This window comes from Solanum pennellii, chromosome 4 (genome assembly GCF_001406875.1).
Source record: "Solanum pennellii chromosome 4, SPENNV200".
NCBI classification, from domain to species: domain Eukaryota; kingdom Viridiplantae; phylum Streptophyta; class Magnoliopsida; order Solanales; family Solanaceae; genus Solanum; species Solanum pennellii.
In genome coordinates, this window is record NC_028640.1 from 68151064 (window position 1) to 68171317 (window position 20254).

Below are 20254 nucleotides of genomic sequence, written 5' to 3' on the forward strand. Positions count from 1 at the left end.
CGAAGTTCAGAGAGTCGATTTCAGTACCCAAATTTCAGAATTCTAAGTGTTTTGGAACGAGACACCCTCGACGGCCCGTCGTGCCCATGACGGTCCGTCGTGGGTTCCGTCGACTCACACAGTTTTTCCAGAAATAAAATCTGCTGCTCAAAACGACTAAACAGGTCGTTACATACATGGTATTATAGGATGTATTGCATATCTTCCATATTTGTCCATGTCATACTCATACATGGACATTGTTTATTTTTTTGATTTTATATTTTATATTTGTACTAGTAAATTTGTCTAAATAAATTAGCTTACAAATTATTTAGAGAGAGTTGTTTGTTATTAAATAGCTTCAATAAAGATTGATACAATATTTGAAATGTGAGTTGTTTAACATTAACTAATATAAATGCAAATATATCACCACCCACCCACTTACACACGCACGTCCGCACGCCCGCACGCACACACGCATTTTTGTGGTTTTTTAATTATTTGTATTTTGAACAATTTATAAAATTGCATATGTTTCAAAACTACAACATAACTTACAATTTTATGTGTAGTTGTAGATCGTTTGTTCAATTTTACTATCATTAACCGTCTTTTCAATTTTAAAAGTTGATAGTTTATCTTCTTTTTTTCAAATTGAAAATTGACATTTTGTAAGTGATCAATTTAATAAGATGACAATCGGACACTTTGACCTTTCATGGTAGGATAGCCAACCCTATAAATGTCTCAGAGTGGACCCTTTCTCTTGCTTTTTTATGGCAACTCTATTGCTTGTGGGTTTAACTTTTCTCCGTCACTTATTTTTTTAAGTCCATATTTGGATAAAAGTCATGTGTTATAATTAAAAATTAAGGGCTTGTTTAGTTATGCAATATGGTTTCATGACATATAATCATGATATAGAATCATAAAATGAAATTGAAGTTTTGTTTGGACATGCGATATGAAATTTTTGTGTTGTATATCTTCTCATAAATATAAAAATTCCATAAGTTGTAAAATTATTAAAATAACCCAAATTGTTTATTCAATCTTCACATAAAAAATTATAAGATCGCATAATAAATTATTACAAAGGTATTTGTTCTCCACTTAAGTAATTGTTTCATTTAGCTTTAATTTAATTTAAAAATTGAACATAAATGGTACTGTACTATTTTTTAATATAATCCTCTCACATAGTACGAACAATTTCCTCAAGTTAAACTTACATTTCTCAATCATGTGACTGAGAAGACGAACCAACATTGTTACTTTGAGCCATTTGTTGGTCAATATCATCCTCAACTATATTTTCATGTTTATTGATCATAAATATTTTATCACTTTAACAATCGTTTGTTGTGAGTTAAAGTGACTATATGTTGGTGAGAATAATAAATTTTATGTCGGTGAAAATAATAAATTTTAAAAAGTTATGATGTGATTATAAATTTTATTTACATATGAAATAAATGGTTCTTAGATATAAATGTGAGGTTTTTTTAAAAAAATATAAACTTGTGGATCAATTTTTGTATTAATATATCTCAAATCATGATATGAAATCACCATGTAATTTCATATCATGCTTTTTGGAGAATACGGAATCACATCTCATGATATGGACTCATGAAATGAAATCAACGTGAAATTATATGTCCAATCGCTGATTCTATCTCACGATATCATATCGTGATATGGTATCGCATGGACGCCTACTAAAGGTGGAGATTTAAAATAAAAAATAAATTTCCACCTTTTAGTTTTTAATTATGACACATGACTTTCATCCAAGTATGTACTTGGAGGAATCGAGAGAATAAGAGCCAGTTTGGTTGGGCTTAAAAGTTGGTCAAACTATCTTAAAAGTGAGTTTTTTACTTATTAGAGTGTTTCGCAATTATCAAAGTGACTTATTTTAAGTCAAAAATGACTTATTTTAAGCCAAAAGCTAAAAGTTAGGTGAAGGGTGCTTTTTTTTTTCAACTTAAAAGTATTTTATTTTGTCCAAGTATATTAGCTTTTTACCCTTAATTGTTTTATATAATTATATTATTATTATTATTAATATTTTTATTTTATTATTATTATTGTTATTTATTATTATTATTATTATATTTTTATTATTATAATTATTATCATCATTAAATTTTTTTATTATTATTTTATGGGATAATGCACGAGTACCCCTTCAACCTATGTCCGAAATCTCAGAGACACACTTATCTATACTAAGGTCCTATTACCCCCCTGAACTTATTTTATTAATAATTTTCTACCCCTTTTCGGCCTACGTGACACTATCTTGTGGGCCCAACGCTGTTTGACCATTTTTTTCAAGTTAGTGTCACGTAGGTCGAAAAGGGGTAGAAAATTACTTATAAAAATAAGTTCAGGGGGTAATAGGACCTTAGTATAGTATAAGTGTGTCTTTGGAATTTCGGGCATAGGTTGAGGGGGTACTTGAAATTTATATAAAAAAAATTTAGTTGATTCTTGAAATTAATGTATCGTTAAAACTTGTGTACAAAATATTATAAATCATGATAATTCACAACTTAAAATATTTATAAAAAAACACATACAAATTTAACTGATTCTTAAAATTAATCTATAATGTCACTAAAATTGGACAAAAATAGTACTATAATATGTATTATTTAATGTGAAATTATTTAATTTGAAAACTGTGTAAAATATCTTGTACTAATCTTAACAATTAAAAACATTTGTTTGACTCTTCAAATTTTTTCTATGCCACAGAGATAAATTTTTTTTTAAATATTTAATAATTATGAAAATTATAATAAATTATATTATTAACAATTTAAATATTTAAAAATTTTACATTAAATTAAAATACTCATTATATTTTATCTCTATCATATAAATTAAAATAAAAATAATATATATTAAATCCGTGGTAGCAATAACATCCAGTAATTATTACAAAAACCAGATTAGGGACCCTTTTCCAATATTTGAATATATATATGGAAACGTGGTGTTAAACATGCTGGTGGGCTGCCGTCCGTTTTTTAAAAACATTCAATTTTTATGCCACGTGTACACCCTACTTACTATGTCCAATTTTTTTCTCCATTGATTTTTGGGTCAAAAATACAAATATATTCGTAAACTATCATAAATAATATATAAATATATATTTTTTATATGTTGGTGCCGTTATAGTATAAAGCTGAGTATATGTACCCTTCGTTTGAAGAAAAGACTAAATAAAAATACGTGATACAATCTTATTCGCAGAATCTATAAATAAGATTATGATATGTGTACGTTTATTAGTATAAAAGATACATTCGCTCTAATTTTTGAATGATAAAAGCACTAATATTTTAAAAATATAACAAATAATATTGCATATAATTTATCATAGTTAAAAAATATATTTATGTTTGATTTTTGTCATTTGCAACTGCACGTGCTTCACTCACACCTTGCACTACCAAAATCACTCCATTTTTTTTTTCAATTTTTCGTCTGTATTCAATAATTATTATTACTACTATTGGATTCTCCCCAAATAAAATCTCACATTAATATAAAGTATTTGATATTTCATACTCAAAACTCGAATCTCCATTTCTCTCAGCTCTTGATTACATACAATTACTACAGGTGTTTCTTCTAATTCATCCTTCAGTTTCTTGTATTCATCGTCCAAATTTTACAATGCATTCTCTTAATTTGTACATTTTTGTTCTTTGTTTTGATCTATTTTTCCATTGATTTCTGTCTTTTTTTGGTTAAATATTTGAATTTCTGCATTTTAATCTCATTTTCCCCAGAGTTTACACTCATTTGCTTTAATTTTTTCAATTAGATTCTGTTTTTTACCCCAAATTTTCAGCATCGGCTTATTTTTGCATTTTTTTAAAAAAAATTTCACCTACCAATTTTTCTGATTTTTTATTCATTTTCCAGTAGCTGTCAGTAGTTTGTGGTGCTGGTGAATCGTTGATTTGTTATATTTCAATGTAGTTCAAAATGCAAGGTTTTTAACAATTTCTGATATAATTTATCATTTTTGTAGTAATTGGAGTGAATCTGTTGAAGAATGTGGAAGTTGAAAGTAGCAGAAGGAGGGAGTCCATGGCTGCGGACAACGAACAATCATGTAGGTAGGGAAGTATGGGAGTTTGAAGCAGACTTTGGATCTCCAGAAGATCGGGCGCAGATCGAAAAGTTTCGTGAACACTTCACCAAACATCGTTTGGAGCAAAAACACAGTGCTGATCTCCTTATGCGTTATCAGGTAAAAATCAGATGCATTAGCGAAATTTTAGGTAGGAAAAAAGAAATGATTGATAATTGCGTTTTGATATATAGTTGGTGATAGTTCAAATAGGAAATTTGTATGCATGGCAGTTCAGGTATGAAACTCCAAAAATCGGATACTTAAGATGTAATTTTACTTTTTAACCACTAAATCTGTTGTTTTTTTTACCTTTATGTTTTCATGTCACAGTATTTATTAATATAGGTTAACAGTAAACAATATTTAGCTGTAAGAAAATTACACAGAGAAGGCAATTTCAAAATAACTTAACACAAACTGCAACAGTTTACCTTTACTGGATCCATTTTCTCCAATATTGAACATATAATGTTTCAACATTTCGCAGGGTTATTGTAAACACTGTTTGTCTGATAATTGATAGTACTATAGAAGGGTAGAGGAGCATGCACTCTCTGATTCTGTTCCCCGATGCCTCAATTGTACACCATCGTAACAATCAAAATTAAATGATAGAGAACTTGAGAGAAAATGATTTCTTTTTGCTTCCAATTTTCCATTTTCTTTCAAACAGTGGAGAAAAGTTGCAATAGGTTGAGAGCTTATGTATGAATAATTATGATGAATCCTCTTAATAGTGTATGGTGGGAGCACAAAAAATTTAGAGGGTTAATACTGTTAGCTTCCTATATCCTTAACCATTTTTAATTAGCAAAATCTGTAATTAAACAGTAACTTGTATTAATCCTGAGCCCACACTCCACAGATAACACTGTCCATAAGAAATTTAATCGCCACAATGTTGCCAAAGGTTTCAGCTTATTTCCTCCTAGGATAGAACCAAAAAACCTGTTCTGTAATAATAAAACTTCAAATTACAGAACTCTGCGAACGGAAAAGAGAGGTGCTAATCACATTTGATACTTAGTCACTTTTATTTTTGAGAACAATGCAAAAGAAGAGGGGAAGAAAAAATTGAATTCTATGGTATAAATTCTGAGGCAAGGCTTCTGTTATAGCCAACAATAGGTGTCTATTCAGAAAATTAGGTGTCTTTTCTGAAAATAATTGCTATTACAAGAAAAGGCGCCGGGACTAAAACCTTTATTTCCTTTTCACACCAATAATACCCAACAATCCACATGAATGGGGAATGACTACATGATGGAAACATGCATGAAAAACTGTGTCATTAGCTCTTGCGTATATGTTGATTATCCAGTTAACGTCATCACATTCCCCCCGCTCTTTTTTGATTTTGTATATCAGTTGTCAAAGGAGAACCAAGGAATTAGTATCTTGCCACAAGTCAAAATTAATGACAATGAAGTTATTACAGAAGATAATGTAGCTACCACACTGAGAAGAGCGCTAAGTTTTTATTCCACTCTACAAAATCATGACGGTCACTGGGCTGGAGATTATGGAGGCCCGATGTTTCTAATGCCTGGCATGGTAAATGTTTCTATTGCTGCTACTAGCTGCCTAACTTTGAAAGATACTTTTAATGTTTTATGCTGTAGAATTGGGTCATAACTTCTATTTTAATGATTATTTTTCGATTTCTTTTACATCGTTAACAGATTATTGCTCTATCTATTACGGGGGCACTCAATGCAGTATTCTCAAGTGAACATAAACGTGAGATGATTCGATATCTTTACAACCATCAGGCAAGTCCTTTCTGATTGTACTCTCATCTCTGCTTGTGTATTTAATTTGTTGTTAATTTCATTGGCTCTTCTTCCTTCACTATTTACCTGGTGCTAAAAAACTTTTGTTGTAACAATGTTAAATTACAGAACAGTGATGGTGGGTGGGGTTTGCATATTGAGAGCCACAGCACCATGTTTGGTTCTGCTTTGAGCTATGTTACTCTGAGATTGCTTGGGGAAGGAGCTAATGATGGAGATGGGGCCATGGAAAAGGGCCGTAAATGGATTCTAGATCATGGTAGTGCCACAGCCATTACGTCATGGGGGAAAATGTGGCTCTCAGTTCAGTAACTTCTAGACCTCATCTTTTTGGGTTGAAAGAATGCCTTTTAAATAGATCAGTATAAATTGGAAATTTTAATAAACTTTATTTTCCTCTAAATTAATATTAAGGTGCTTGGAGTATTTGAGTGGTCTGGGAACAACCCACTCCCTCCTGAAATATGGCTTCTTCCCTATATCCTTCCAATCCATCCTGGTTAGTTTCACCTTTATCTGTTATGCTAGTTTTCAACTTCTTCCATTTATTTCTTCTGGAAAATCATCACGTGTAATAGAATAATGAGAGAATCAATCTATCAGTGAATATGGCGAAATGGGTAACTGGAGAAACATACGCTCATTGTCAATGTCTTCAAAAAACAAATGGATGAAAGAAAACTGTTTATGTTGGCAAATTTAATATTTCAGAGGAAAAAATTGTAAGGTCAACGTGTCATTAGTCACTTCCTCTTGTGTTAGTTATTGGCAGTTTAGTCAAAGGGTGCTTAAGCCCTGAAGCGAGGCGCATAACATGTTGAGCGCTTCGCTTTGCCTAGCGGGCGCCACTCTAAGACATACTTTTCCTTATCAATGAACGTAATCCTGAAGAGGCGATACTTAGCAATTGAATTTCACTTTATCGTAAATTTTTTTCAATTTCTTTGACCATATATTTTATTCATGCTTATTATTGTTAGTCTTGGACTAAACATACATATTTTGCTTTCTCCATTTACACCTTTCTTCATTAAAACTTAAAACTTTATTTGGGCTTTGTGCTTAAACCCCCAATGGACCTTGGATTCTTTTTCTATTCTCTTTTTGCTCTTTTTTCCTCTGATTACATTGGTTATTGGTGCCTTTGAAGCATAATGGTGCCTTTGAAGCAAAATTGCTAAATAGTCTATTATGGTATTGGCTGTATCATGACATTTCAATACATTACTGGTTCTGTTTCTCAAGAAATGTATGCTTCTTGTCTTCTCTAAGAAATGGAAACTCTTGTTTTATCCATTTTTTTCAGGAAGAATGTGGTGCCATTGCCGGATGGTTTATCTTCCTATGTGCTACCTTTATGGTAAACGCTTTGTTGGTCCTATCACTCCAACAGTTTTATCTTTGAGAAAGGAGCTCTTTACGGTCCCGTATCATGAAGTAGATTGGGATAAAGCTCGCAATGAGTGTGCAAAGGTTGGTAGGAGCAGTAATTTGTCTATGTTTATTTACTGTTTTCGCCTTCTTTTTTTGGACAATCATGAGTAGATTTAGAAACATCCTACTGTTACAAAATCATTATAATAGAGATCTAACTAGTATGCATCGTGAGACCAATCATCATCTCATAAGCATTAAGAATCTAAATAGAATAAACAGTACTGTTGTTAATGGTGAAAAGCAACAATAACTGCTATTTAACATATAAATAAAAATCATTTTAACTAAGCGAAATATAGAGTTTAAATCATGTCAACTAAGTTGAAGATTAATTTAAATTTTTAACTTTGATGTGAAGATGTAATTTTAAGTTTGTAATCTATATATAGTGACTAGTTCTCTAGACTAATTTTTTGATTTTTGAAAAAAACTAACATACTCATTAACCACATGTCTTAATATCTAATGGATCACTTTCGCTATATTGATTGTTTAGTATCTCCCTCTTCAAGATGGTGTATGAGCTAGGTGCATATCGCTTCAGTGTTCGAACTAAAGTGCCACCTAAGAAAGGTGAAGCGCAGGGCTTATGCTACCCCTAGCTTCAAGTTTATAACATGTGACAAGTCAATCATTGACAACACTAGGACCCGATTATACCATGTACGGTTTTTTGCTGTTTCAACTTTAATCTTCTGGACACTATTACTTGATGTTTTCATTCAGAAAGTAACTATGGATGTCTCCTTGTGACATCAAACAGTGGGACAGTAGGTCTAACTTTATAACATAAGATTGAGTTAATCCTTTAGTTGTTTGATTCATATTACATAAGATGTTAGCCAAGGATCCTACTATCTACTATTTTTAAGGGGTCGTTTGGTTCGAATACTAGTTATGATGGGATTACTTATGCGGGGATTATTTTTTATTGAGTGTTTGGTTTGTTGTATTCAAAATAGCATGCATTGCATAAATTTGAAAAACAAGTTGTTTGTTTAAAAAAACACCTTTCCCTTTAGTTTTCTTCATTCTTAAAAATAAAACTTTCATCTTATTTAGCTTAAATATTTTTATTTGTGCATTCCCGTGATGGTACTGTATGTATTTAAAAATAAAACTTTCTTCTTATTTAGCTTAAAAATAGAACTTCCATCTTAAGTTTGTTAAAATAAAATTTGTTTTATGATAAATCAAAATATAAATAAACATAAGAATTAGTCAAATAAATTCATAAATAAAAATTTTATTTGTATAGTGTAATTTTTTAATAGAAAAATATGAAGAATTATCATAAAATAAGAAGTGGTGAAGGTTGTGAATGTTATTATACATCGGTAGCGGCTGTGGGTTTCTCTTGTTAAAAAAGAAAAAAAAAGTGATGTATATAAAGGGTTTGAAAGGATATTTTCGTCATTTACCTATTTTATGTCCGGATAAGTTATCCGGGATTACTATACCACCCAACTCCCGAGGGAAGGGATAACTTATCCTGGTACTAATTATTATTACTGGAATAAGTTATCCAGTCTTGCCAACCAAACAACACATTATGTGCCACTATAATTTAATCCCAGGACTATATGATGTTATCGTTCACACTAAACGACCCCTACGTGGAGAGTATCTCTGGCTATTCAGTGAAATTTATATCACATTTTGGCAAGTAACTGACTTTGAGAAAAGTGCAGATGAAATTAATGTGGTCAAATCAATACTTCCCTACTTCCCTTCGTCAAAGTCTTTTGAAGCAGATCTTCAATAATAAGCAGCAGATACATATTGATGTGATTTTTCAAGTTAACAAAAGAAACAAGAAACTTATTCTGAAAAGAAAATAACAAACAAGAAGTCTTATTCTTGGGAGGAGAGAAGTCCTATTTTTTGTGCAAGGAAACTTCAAACCTGGGCTTCTTGCACTTTTTCTCGACTTGGTGACGCGATTTGTCGAGTTAGCAAAGAGCCAATTGAGGAGGATCATGATTTTCAAGAGTTGGGTGGTTTATAGAACATGAAAAATTAGGTGCAACCTATACTCACCAAGCTCTAAGTTGCATTTTTTCTAACTTGTCGTAAAGTTTCTTCATAGTATAGTCAAATTTAGCATTTGGCTGAACAAAATCTCATTTTCTAAGTTGCAACCTTGTTCCAAGCTTTCTTCAAGGTATCCTCTAAAGTGACTCCCAAACATTATGCCATGTTTTGAAGTTTATTGTAGTTGAAACTTCATGAAGCTTAATCATCTCCATGTCCGGCTGCTCTTTGAGAAATATACTTATGAAGAGGATTAGTGGAACAAAAGTTTTTCAATAACTCAAATCCAAGTATCTCCGAACTAAGGGTGTGCTTTATGCAAGACTAGAATTCAAACCCATGCAGAGATAAATAAAGATGGGTGTTTTGTTCTCATCTGTCCAAACCATGGTGGGCAGAGTTAACCCCTGCTGGGGGGTAGAAGGTTCTCAGCGATATAGTTGAGGTGCAAATACATTGGCCAGCACACCATTGTTATCTGGAAAAATGCATGAAGTCAAAGCATATATTCTTGTACTACCAGACTGATAGACATTGATGGTAATGTGATTGAGAAATCTTTTGTCCATCATCCTTTTGAGGCATTAAAAAATCTAGAGTTATACTGGGGCTATAATACACCTAAGTAAGAAAAGAAACAACAAATAAGAAGTCGCATTCTTGCTGCAAGTCCACACCTATGAAATTGGCTAATAACTTGAAGCAAAATTTAATGTAGCTTCTAAATTTGCATCACTAAGACATGTGGATTGCAACTTATACGGTTCTTTTTTCTGGATTGTATCTTCTTTTACTTATCTAAATTTTCTGCAGGAAGACCTTTACTACCCACACCCTCTAGTACAAGATATCATGTGGGCAACTCTTCACAAGGTTGTAGAACCTATTTTCATGCACTGGCCGGGGAAAAGATTGAGGGAAAAAGCTCTGCGCACCGTGATGGAGCACATTCATTATGAAGATGAAAACACTCGTTACATATGCATAGGACCTGTAAACAAGGTATTAGTCCTTAACTTTCATTAGTAAAGGCCTTGTTAATCCGTACACTAGTGATTGTTTTTCAAACTTACCTAGCTATAAAATCTGATGATCTTTTTTCAAGATTGAGTTAAAATGCAGTTTGCAGATGCTTTTTACCGTCTCCCGCATTTTCTTAAGCTTTACTTTATTGCGTTCAATTTTAGGCAGATGAGAAATCTATTTAGAAAGTTTGTTATTCTTGTGTTTGCCTGCAAGTTTCAATTATTCCTGATAGATGACATGACTAATATGGGTATAATCTTCATTTGTTTGCTGAAAGACTGGCCTTCGTTTGTAGATTATAAATATGCTTTGCTGCTGGGTTGAAGATCCTAATTCAGAAGCTTTCAAGTTGCATCTTCCAAGAATTCATGATTATATGTGGGTTGCTGAAGATGGCATGAAAATGAAGGTGTACAAATATAACTTTCCAGTTTTTATGTTTAAAATATTTCCTAAATATCCTACCTTTGTTATACTGGTGTCGGTCATTCATAAGTTCTGTTTTCCTTACGTCTGATGATATATAGATCATCCGTTGCCATATGTAGGGGTACAATGGAAGTCAAAGTTGGGATACATCATTTGCAGTTCAAGCAATCATTGCGACAGGGTTTGGCGAAGAATATGGATCAACATTGAGAAAAGCACATTCATTCTTAACAAATACACAAGTATAATGTTTGCTGGGTCATATTATTATGGTGTAATCTTCCATATTATCTTGATTTTTACCTCTGATATTGATATAATTTGCAAGATCATTTCTTTACTTTGAAGGTGTTAGATGATTGCCCTGGTGATCTAGATTTCTGGTATCGTCATATTTCAAAAGGTGCTTGGCCCTTTTCAACTGCAGATCATGGGTGGCCCATTTCAGATTGTACTGCAGAGGGACTTAAGGTAAGTATTTGTAACAACCATTCACAAACCTATTGATATGTTCCTATTCTGTTAACCTATTTCTGTCTACCAGGCAGTTCTTCTATTATCAAAGCTACCATCAGAGATTGTCGGTAATCCATTGGAGGCGAAGCGCTTGTATGATGCTGTAAATGTTTTGCTTTCTTTACAGGTAATAGCATTCTTCTCTTCATATTTCCATAATTTGTGTCTTTACTTTGCCTTTTACTTCCCGTCATTTTTAGTTAAGGCTGCATTTTTGTGCGTAAATGAACAGTCTTTTCTGAGAGTGGCTTCAATCTTTCCTTAGATGCTCTTTAGGCTCTTAATGCATCCCCAAGATGCTTCATGTGGCCTGGTGGATGTTAAGTTTCGGATTTTGCGCGTTGTGGCAGAAAAATAAGCTAATTTATCATTTAGAGGCTTTTGTAAGTAAAGCTAAATTCATGTTGAGCTATGACATTTTAGTCTACCATGTTCCAAAAAAAAATTGGCATCTCAAAATATGTACTAGGAGGTAACATTGTGCTTGGTTGGATCTGGATAGCAGAATCTACTTTGATATTTTTAAGCCAATGTCACCGAAAAGGGACAGGAGGCATTAACATAGCTTTAACCCCAGGCTTCTGTAAATATTCTAATAAAACACAGGTAAGAGCACGTGCTATGATTTCTGTCAACTGCCCTTGCAGATTAGTTACTGTAAACTGGCCTAATTTGGTTTCGTAAAGGCTAAATCAAGCTAATTTGTTTGACTTGAATGGGGATTGCATTCCTAACTCATGCAGCAGATAACTTGGATACCATTCTTCTTAATTCCTGTTACTTGAAAGCTATTTCGCTACATTCCATCAGGGGCGGGCCCACAGAGGGTCAAGTGGGTTCACATGAACCCACTTCGTTGAAAAATAACACCGCCTATATATGTATATTTAATCAGTTTTTAAAATTTTATATGTATATATTGACTTTTGACCCCTCTAACGTAAGTATGACCCTTGGCCTAGTGGTGAAAAAGGCATAATTTTTCCAGTCTGCCCAAGTTCGAATCCCTATTCCCACATTTTGGTTTTATTTATTATATCTTGAACCCACTTTGTAAAAATCCTGGGTACGACACTGCATTCCATCAACTGCATGTAAAAGTAAAACAACTTCTATTAGTTCCTACCTACCAAAGGTAGTCTAGCATAAACTAACTTGTTTGGGATATAAGAATGATCTGGGTCTTCTTGTGAGTTCTGTCCTTTCTATGTAACTGTAAATGCTAATTCCAGTTGATGTGCTTGAATTTTAAAATTTTACCTCTGAACCCGTATTCCATAGAACACTAAAAGTACTTATTTATTGAAGCATGCTCTGAGCAGATTAATTTGAAGTTATCCAACCAGTTGACAGTGAGCTTATTTGGCCACATCTCTAGGCTCTTTATCTAAATCCAGCTGATAAAATCTATGCCTTTCTGAAGTTTTTGAGATAATTTTTTGTCATATGTTGTTCCTGAAACTGCAGTCCTATGAATCACTAAAAAATCTTTTTCCTGGTATATATGCAGAATAGTGGTGGTGGCTTTGCAACATATGAACTCTCAAGGTCATATCCATGGTTGGAGGTACTTCATTTGCAAATTACATTTGTTTCATGTTTCCCTTTAGAAAATATTATTCTCAATGTCAAAGCTTTTTTGCTTTTACACATAATAACATTTTTTGTCAAGTTGGATTCATATACACCATTTTATTCAATGTGATTTTGCTCATGCTTAGTAGGCTAGCAAATTCTTGTTTTTACTTTTGAAGTTGTTTCCTGCTATAAAAGAAAAAGAAAGCTAGATAATTTTTACTTCTTATTTTGCTCTGGGGGAGTTCTAAATTTTTATGGCTTCTTTTTTTGGCTCGTATTATACTCCACTAGAGATTATGGTCATCCTTTGTTCTTAAAGATGTTTATACGTCTACAATAAAACTCTACCCGCAAGTCTCGCTAGTATGGAAAAACCTGGTGGAGTGCTAGTGTTGAACCACCTGTCCATCCATGCATCGCGGAGTGCTAGTTGGTCTGATTTGTATGTATCAGAGCTAATCTTCACGTTATTCAAAAATCAAAAGATTTAAACGTAAAATATATAGAACTTTTACAGTTAATACTAAGGTGAGTGCTTCTATGTCTACAAGTTAAGAGTGAATCATGAAGCGGGTTTCATTAGGTCTCATGGAGGAAACAAAGAAAATTTGGCCCAATTGGTCATCTATTGCTGCAGTAGGATGATGCACTTTATGTTTGTGTCCTAAGTTCTTAAGCTACTTTTCACCTTCCTTTAGCTAATATGTTCAATGCCATAGACCACACTAGATGGCCATCTACATTTTTCTCTAGTCTTATTTGCTGGGATGTCTGGTGCATTCTGACTCCTAAGTCCATATTAGGAAGTTAACAATTTGCCAAACATTGGATACTTTGACATCTATGGGCTAGTTGTGAATTAACGCCTAGCATAAATAAAAGGGTAGTAAGGAAAATGAAAAGTTTTTCCACAATGACATTTTTATACGTTTGTCCTTTTTTGATGTTTTGGACTGAGGTGCTAGAGAGTTGGGAAAATCATTAAAGTGGATCTTGCACAAACATTCATTCTGTACTTGGAGATGACATAATGTTACACGGATGTATTGGACTATTGGTGGTTTGCTGGTTATTTGATATGTATTATGCAAGTTTTCAAGTCTTTGTTGATTTGGAATAAATTTTTTCCTGTTCAGCTAATCAACCCTGCTGAGACTTTTGGAGATATTGTTATTGATTACCCGTAAGTCATTTGCACCTATATTTGACTTTGTTTCTTGTATAGCAGTATATGTATGCGTACAAAATATATCCCCAGATTCCTGTTAACCACACAGCTTTGTCACTATACAGTTATGTAGAGTGTTCCTCAGCTGCAATTCAAGCTTTAACAGCATTTAAGAAATTATACCCTGGCCATCGTAAAGAAGAAGTCGAACGCTGTATTGCTAAAGCTGCCGCCTTCATTGAATCAATTCAAGAAACAGATGGCTCCTGGTTAGTTCTTGTTATCCTCATTTTTCGAACATGCAGTGGAAGTACCAACACATTTTTCTATGTATAATGAAGCAATTTCACCTCCACAGTTTTTCTTGTGAAATCATCGATTTGTATTTAGCGTCTGAGGATCTTTTTTAGGTATGGCTCTTGGGCAGTTTGCTTCACCTATGGAACTTGGTTTGGGGTGCTTGGCTTGCTAGCTGCGGGAAGGAACTACAATAATTCTTCCAGCATCCGCAAGGCATGTACGTTTTTGTTGTCCAAACAAGTCTCATCTGGTGGCTGGGGGGAGAGTTATCTGTCATGTCAAAATAAGGTACTTTCATCTCATCTCATTTATTTAATTCTTATTCTGGTTCCTTGCATATCTTATCGTTTCTGTGCATAGTAAATCTAAACTATTCCCTCATCAAGTTTTAAGTTGGGAACATTGGAAACTTGTCTCTCAGCAACTTTCAAGTTAGGAACATGTAAAGTGGTCTTTGCAAATTTTGGTGTGGGATGAGTTTGGATAAAATTATATTCTTTTGGTTGTTTCTGGATAAAATTATATTCTTTTGGTTGTTTCTGCTATTTTGTGATTAGATTTGGGAATGCAATTGTAGTACAACCCCCTCTACCCTTCCCGGCCCCATGGGGATAACAGGACGTTTCTGATCCTTTTGTCCTTATATCTCTCTCCTCACCATTACCTGCTACACGTATTGTTAAATAGTTCTTTTCTCCATATTGCTCTAACTTTTCCCTGAATTAATGATTTCTTATGACTATCTTTTCATGTAATAGTTTCATAAATATTTTTCATGAATAGTCTATGCTTGTTGATATACGTTGATTGTAATATTAGTTTTTAATTTATTATCATTTATGTAAGTGAAGCTTTAATCACAAACTTATTCCAGCCTTTATTTCGTTCTAAACTGAATATCGACACGAGTGTTACAAACCTATCCATTATCTTCACAAGCCATTCACCTTATCTTATCCAGAGAACTAAACAATCCACGAGACTCACGACAAAGTTAACACTAAGTTGGAGGTTTGGAGACACACCTTAGAGTCTAAAGGGTTCAAGTTGAACCGGACGAAAACTTAATACATGTAGTGCAAGTTCAGTGACGCGTCACATGAGGGTGGATAGGAGTGAGACTAGATACACATGTCATCCCCAAGAGAGATGAAGTATCTTGGATCTCTAATTTAGGGCAACGGGGAGATCAACAATAATGTTGTGAAATTAGGTCTTAGACCTAGCTCACATCCCAAAAGCTAACTCAAAAGGAGGAGGATTGCCCAAGTCTTATAGGGAGTCCACCCATCTCATTAACCAGCGATGTGGGACTTTTGTCATTCTTTAACACCCCACCTCAAGCCCAGTGCTTAGCATCTGGTGCGTTGACAATTTTGATTTTGGGGGCCCCAACATCGAGTGAGACAGGCCCTGCTCTAATACCATGTGAAATTAGGTCTTAGGCCTAACTTACGTCCCAAAAGCTAGCTCAAAGGGAGGAGGATTGCCTAAGCCTTATAAGGAGTCCACCCATATCATTAACCAGTAATGTGGGACTTTTGTCATTCTTTAACAAATGTCACACATCATATTAGTGCAGGGTTGGTGAAATGGAGGCTCACTTTGGTAATCATGTGTGATAAGAATCTACCACTAAAACTTGAAGGAAAGTTCTATAGAATGGTGATTAGGCCGACTATGTTATATGGAGCAGAGTGTTGGCCAGTTAGAAACTCGCATGTCCACAAAGATGAAGAGTGACGGAAATGAGGATGTTGAGGTTGACGTGTGATTAAACTCAAGAGAGATAAGATTAAGAATGGAACAACAATATTTGACTATAAACATAATCAGGTAGAGTGCTCAGATCTACGACTTGTATGCTATGTTGCTCAGACTCAGGTGCGAGTGTTCGATACGAGTTCGGATCCTTCATGATCTAAATTTTAAGATTCTGGATCCAGTATGGATACAGGTGTGGTGATTTAACAAAAAGTAATTCAAATATCCTTTACTAGAGTCATAAAACCTAAATCATGAGATATTATGTGAGAAATTTGAGGATAAAATATTGATCAAGAGGAGAATCCTAGAAGGAGATAAAAAGAAAGGGAGTGATGTTGAAACTCCTATATATAAGGTATTATTCCATTTTCTTCCAATTTCACCTTAAGCTTTTGTTTTGATTATAGAAATTATTGAATTTGTACGGAATTTCTGTCAATTTTGGTCAAATTACCCAAAATAGGCACGGATCCCACACCCACGTAGTGTTGACAGGAGTTGCGGCACCAAAAGTGAAGAGTCCGAGCAACGTAGACTGTATGTTAGAAATTCATAGATAATTATGAATAAAGACTTGGGTTAGGAGTATTGTCAGTTCATATCTTATAATGCAGTGAGAAAACATTTACAGACAACTCAGTATGACTTAAATAGCTACATATTTCCTCATACTATCAAGGTGCTCATCATATGTCCTATAAGATGCAGTAGGGAGAGTTATCTTTGCCTTCTCTTCTCTTGTACACACATTAACTTACCAGTCATTCATTCTTGTCTTCTTTTTTCTTTGTCTTCCTTACAGGTGTATACAAATCTTGAAGGCAACAGATCTCATGTTGTAAATACAGCATGGGCTATGCTGGCTCTAATTGCTGCTGGACAGGTACTAATAAAGTTTTGACCCGTACATGATTGTCAGAACTGTAAGTAACAATAAATAGTTAAAATATATTCATTTCAATTGAACAAAGAAATAGATGTTCCTTTTTTTTTTTTTTTTGAATTGGTAATGTTGACAAAGAAATAGATGTTCTTCATTATCAAATTCACATAGGAAATTAAAAGAACTAGTTTGAAACCTTAATTTGTTGCTTTCTTCTGCCAATGCCCTGTGTAATTTTCTGGAGAGATAAAGACCTCATGACAATTGCTATGTACCTTCATGGATGAAAATTGAAAGATGGAGGGACCAAGCTGTGTTGACTATCTTATATTCTCAGAAAAATGTTCTGGAGCCAATAGTGACTGAGACTTCCTATGACATCGATACATTGATTAGTGTGCATGGTTTGGATCATAAAGGCAGACAAGACTAACCATGAGTATTGAAGATAAATATTGTTGGAGTCTAGGTATACTGGTTGTGTTCATTTTGTCAGTTTTAGAAAATTAAACAAAATTGTTTGAAAACTATTACTTATATTGAAGAAAAAGCTCGAAAATACAAGAAATGGTAAAACTACTAGAAACAAATTAACCTCCAGTAATGCAAATAAGAATTAAGAGCATACCTATAATTGAAGAGGCTCTAACGATTATTCCACTCATCAAACCAAATGTGATAATTATAATAACACGTATAAGATACAAATTCCTTCAACCATGGAAAACATTATAGCAAAAAGAACCCCATTAGAGACTAAAGTAAAGACCTAAGAGGAGAAATTGAAACATAAATACACTAAATTATAGGAAATAAAGAAAGCTTGTAGGAACATATATGACCAACACTCAGTTTGTTTTTTCCACTTTTTAAGACCAACCCAACCGAAATGATTTCTACATCATGGGTCAAGGTTCAGTCGATTTTCTTCAAATGCTTACCCTTCTGCTAAATTTGTCATTCCTCTGAAATAATGCTGATAGTTTACCCTTCTCTATTCTCCCTCTCTTTCATTCTAAGGGGAGGAAGGATGGTGGGGTGGGGAGATAAATAGTGAACTGGCGGTGGTGCCAGAAGGTCACTTGGTCATAGTCATTTCTTGAGGCTTCTAATGATGTGCTTTTGCAAGGGTAATTTTGTATTTAGATAGCCATCATTTATTCCGTCTCCTGACAATTCTTTAGTGTTGAATTGTTCTTTTTGACGGGATCTTAGTGAAGACCTTTGTGAAGCATTGGGCATACTCAAGTAAGTTGATTTACATGGTTATTCCTAATTTGAAAATTTTAGACGTAGAAATCTTCCAGCAATATCTTGGATCTGCTCACACCTGTCAGCTGAATATTTTGTATACCTTCATAACTATTGGAGCTTCTGCTTTTTGATAATGACAGAGGGTTGTCATGCCTTTATGCACAACACATCCTTGTAGATTGTTGAGATGTGGAACTATATTGCAAATCAGCCACTTTTTTCTGCTGAAGTTTACTTTTTACCCCTTAACAATTGCAGGCTGAGAGAAATCCAACACCATTACACTCTGCAGCAAAAGAATTAATAAATGCTCAGCAAGAAAATGGAGATTACCCTCAGCAGGTAACTTTGTAGTCTCTAAGCTTTGTATCTCAAAATTGCCTGTTATGGTATAAAGAACTAGTGCCTGCTAGAGTGTAGCCTCTTTTTACTTTTGACTTTCAAGTTAAAAGGTTGCTTTAGTTTTGATTTGGTTTTAAATCGGGCTGTGCCTCCTGGATAGAGTTTAGGGCTTAACTTGAATTAACAGCTGCACACCTAAATTTTGATGGTTTGAAATCCTAATTTACATTTCTGAGGCTGCAACGGATTCAGTAAACTGGTAATGGAGCTGTTTTCATATCCAATTGTGTATGTACAGGTTACGTTTGTTGCATGCAGAACTTAATAGTCTTATTTTCTTTTAACCTCAATTGACCCAATATAATCAAAGGGCTAAAGTCGAGTCACTATGACTTGCATATAAAAATTGGGGGTAGGTCGTTGATCAAGCCTCACTAACAAGATGAAAGTCTAGATAACCAACCATATGAGCCACAAAGATCCCCATGATTCGCGTGTTTCCTACTTATTGTTTTGAAAACCGATTCAGGCAGGCAATCTAATATGGTTTACTTATGGATTGTCTTTTATTTATTGCAGGAGATCATGGGAGTCTTCAATAGGAACTGCATGATATCATATTCTGCATATAGGAACATATTCCCTATCTGGGCATTGGGAGAATATCGCGCTCATGTACTCAAAGCTAATTGAGTTGCAGTTCCAGATGATACTTAAAAACTCGACTCTTTTCTTTTTATAGTCCCATCTTTAACTTGTTAGATACACAATAAATGAGTTGGTTAATTTACGTTATTTTGTAACTTATCTCTGCTTGTGGTTCCTATGCTGTGTTGTTTGAGACGGAAACTGATTCAATGCTCAAGGACTAACGACATGCATCAAGGTAGCACTACGAAAATTAGACTTGGATTACAAGTATTTAAAAGTGGAGGGATAAAATGAACTTCAAATATTCTGACGTTTGGATCATTAAATATTTTGAGGAACAAGTAAATCAAAAATCATTTCACTTATATTTCTTTTTTATCAATATTAATGATTAGTGCTGTCAATATCGTTGATTTTTCGATGCTTAACCCACAAATAAATGATGTTAAGATTTCTTAATTACATTCATGCTTCAACACAACAGGATTGAAGTTGGAATTGTCAAAATCTAAACATAAAAGTCCAGAGATCTAAAGTTCAAACAATTCCAACTTCAAGTTTGCTTCTCTTCCATTGTCGTATGCATATGTCTCGACTCATTTTTATGCTTTTGTTATTATTAACGTCTGGATCTACTCGCGCATTGCCAGAACTAGACATTCAGGAACAAATACATATATGAAATGCTTTTTTTTAAAAGATACAAGCTTTGAGAATGTTGCACATTTCACATATAGATGTGACAATAAAGCTAGATAATAGTAGCCTTTGAGACTCATGACCAAAAACGAAATACCATCAACCTGTCATGCAATATCTGAAATAAGTTCATCTCCAGACTCATGACCAAAAACGAAATACGATCAACCTGTCATGCAATATCTAAATTACGTTCATCTCCAACTGATTTGCAAAGAGTATTTGCATCT

General features: G+C 33.8%; 1 protein-coding gene across 1 annotated transcript; it reads left to right on the top strand.

Annotated features, from left to right (window-relative positions):
* Positions 1-3452: 3452 nt before the first annotated feature.
* On the top strand, positions 3453-19546 carry LOC107017821 (cycloartenol Synthase-like). Its single transcript, XM_015218093.2, has 19 exons — positions 3453-3627; positions 4043-4264; positions 5516-5701; positions 5830-5919; positions 6049-6243; positions 6355-6439; positions 7247-7413; positions 10225-10413; positions 10733-10846; positions 10986-11108; positions 11215-11337; positions 11411-11509; positions 12893-12949; positions 14097-14143; positions 14254-14397; positions 14539-14716; positions 16998-17078; positions 18591-18674; positions 19254-19546. The coding sequence occupies exons 2-19, from the start codon at positions 4067-4069 to the stop codon at positions 19365-19367; spliced, it is 2274 nt and encodes a 757-aa protein (XP_015073579.1). The 5' UTR covers positions 3453-3627; positions 4043-4066; the 3' UTR covers positions 19368-19546.
* Positions 19547-20254: the final 708 nt, after the last annotated feature.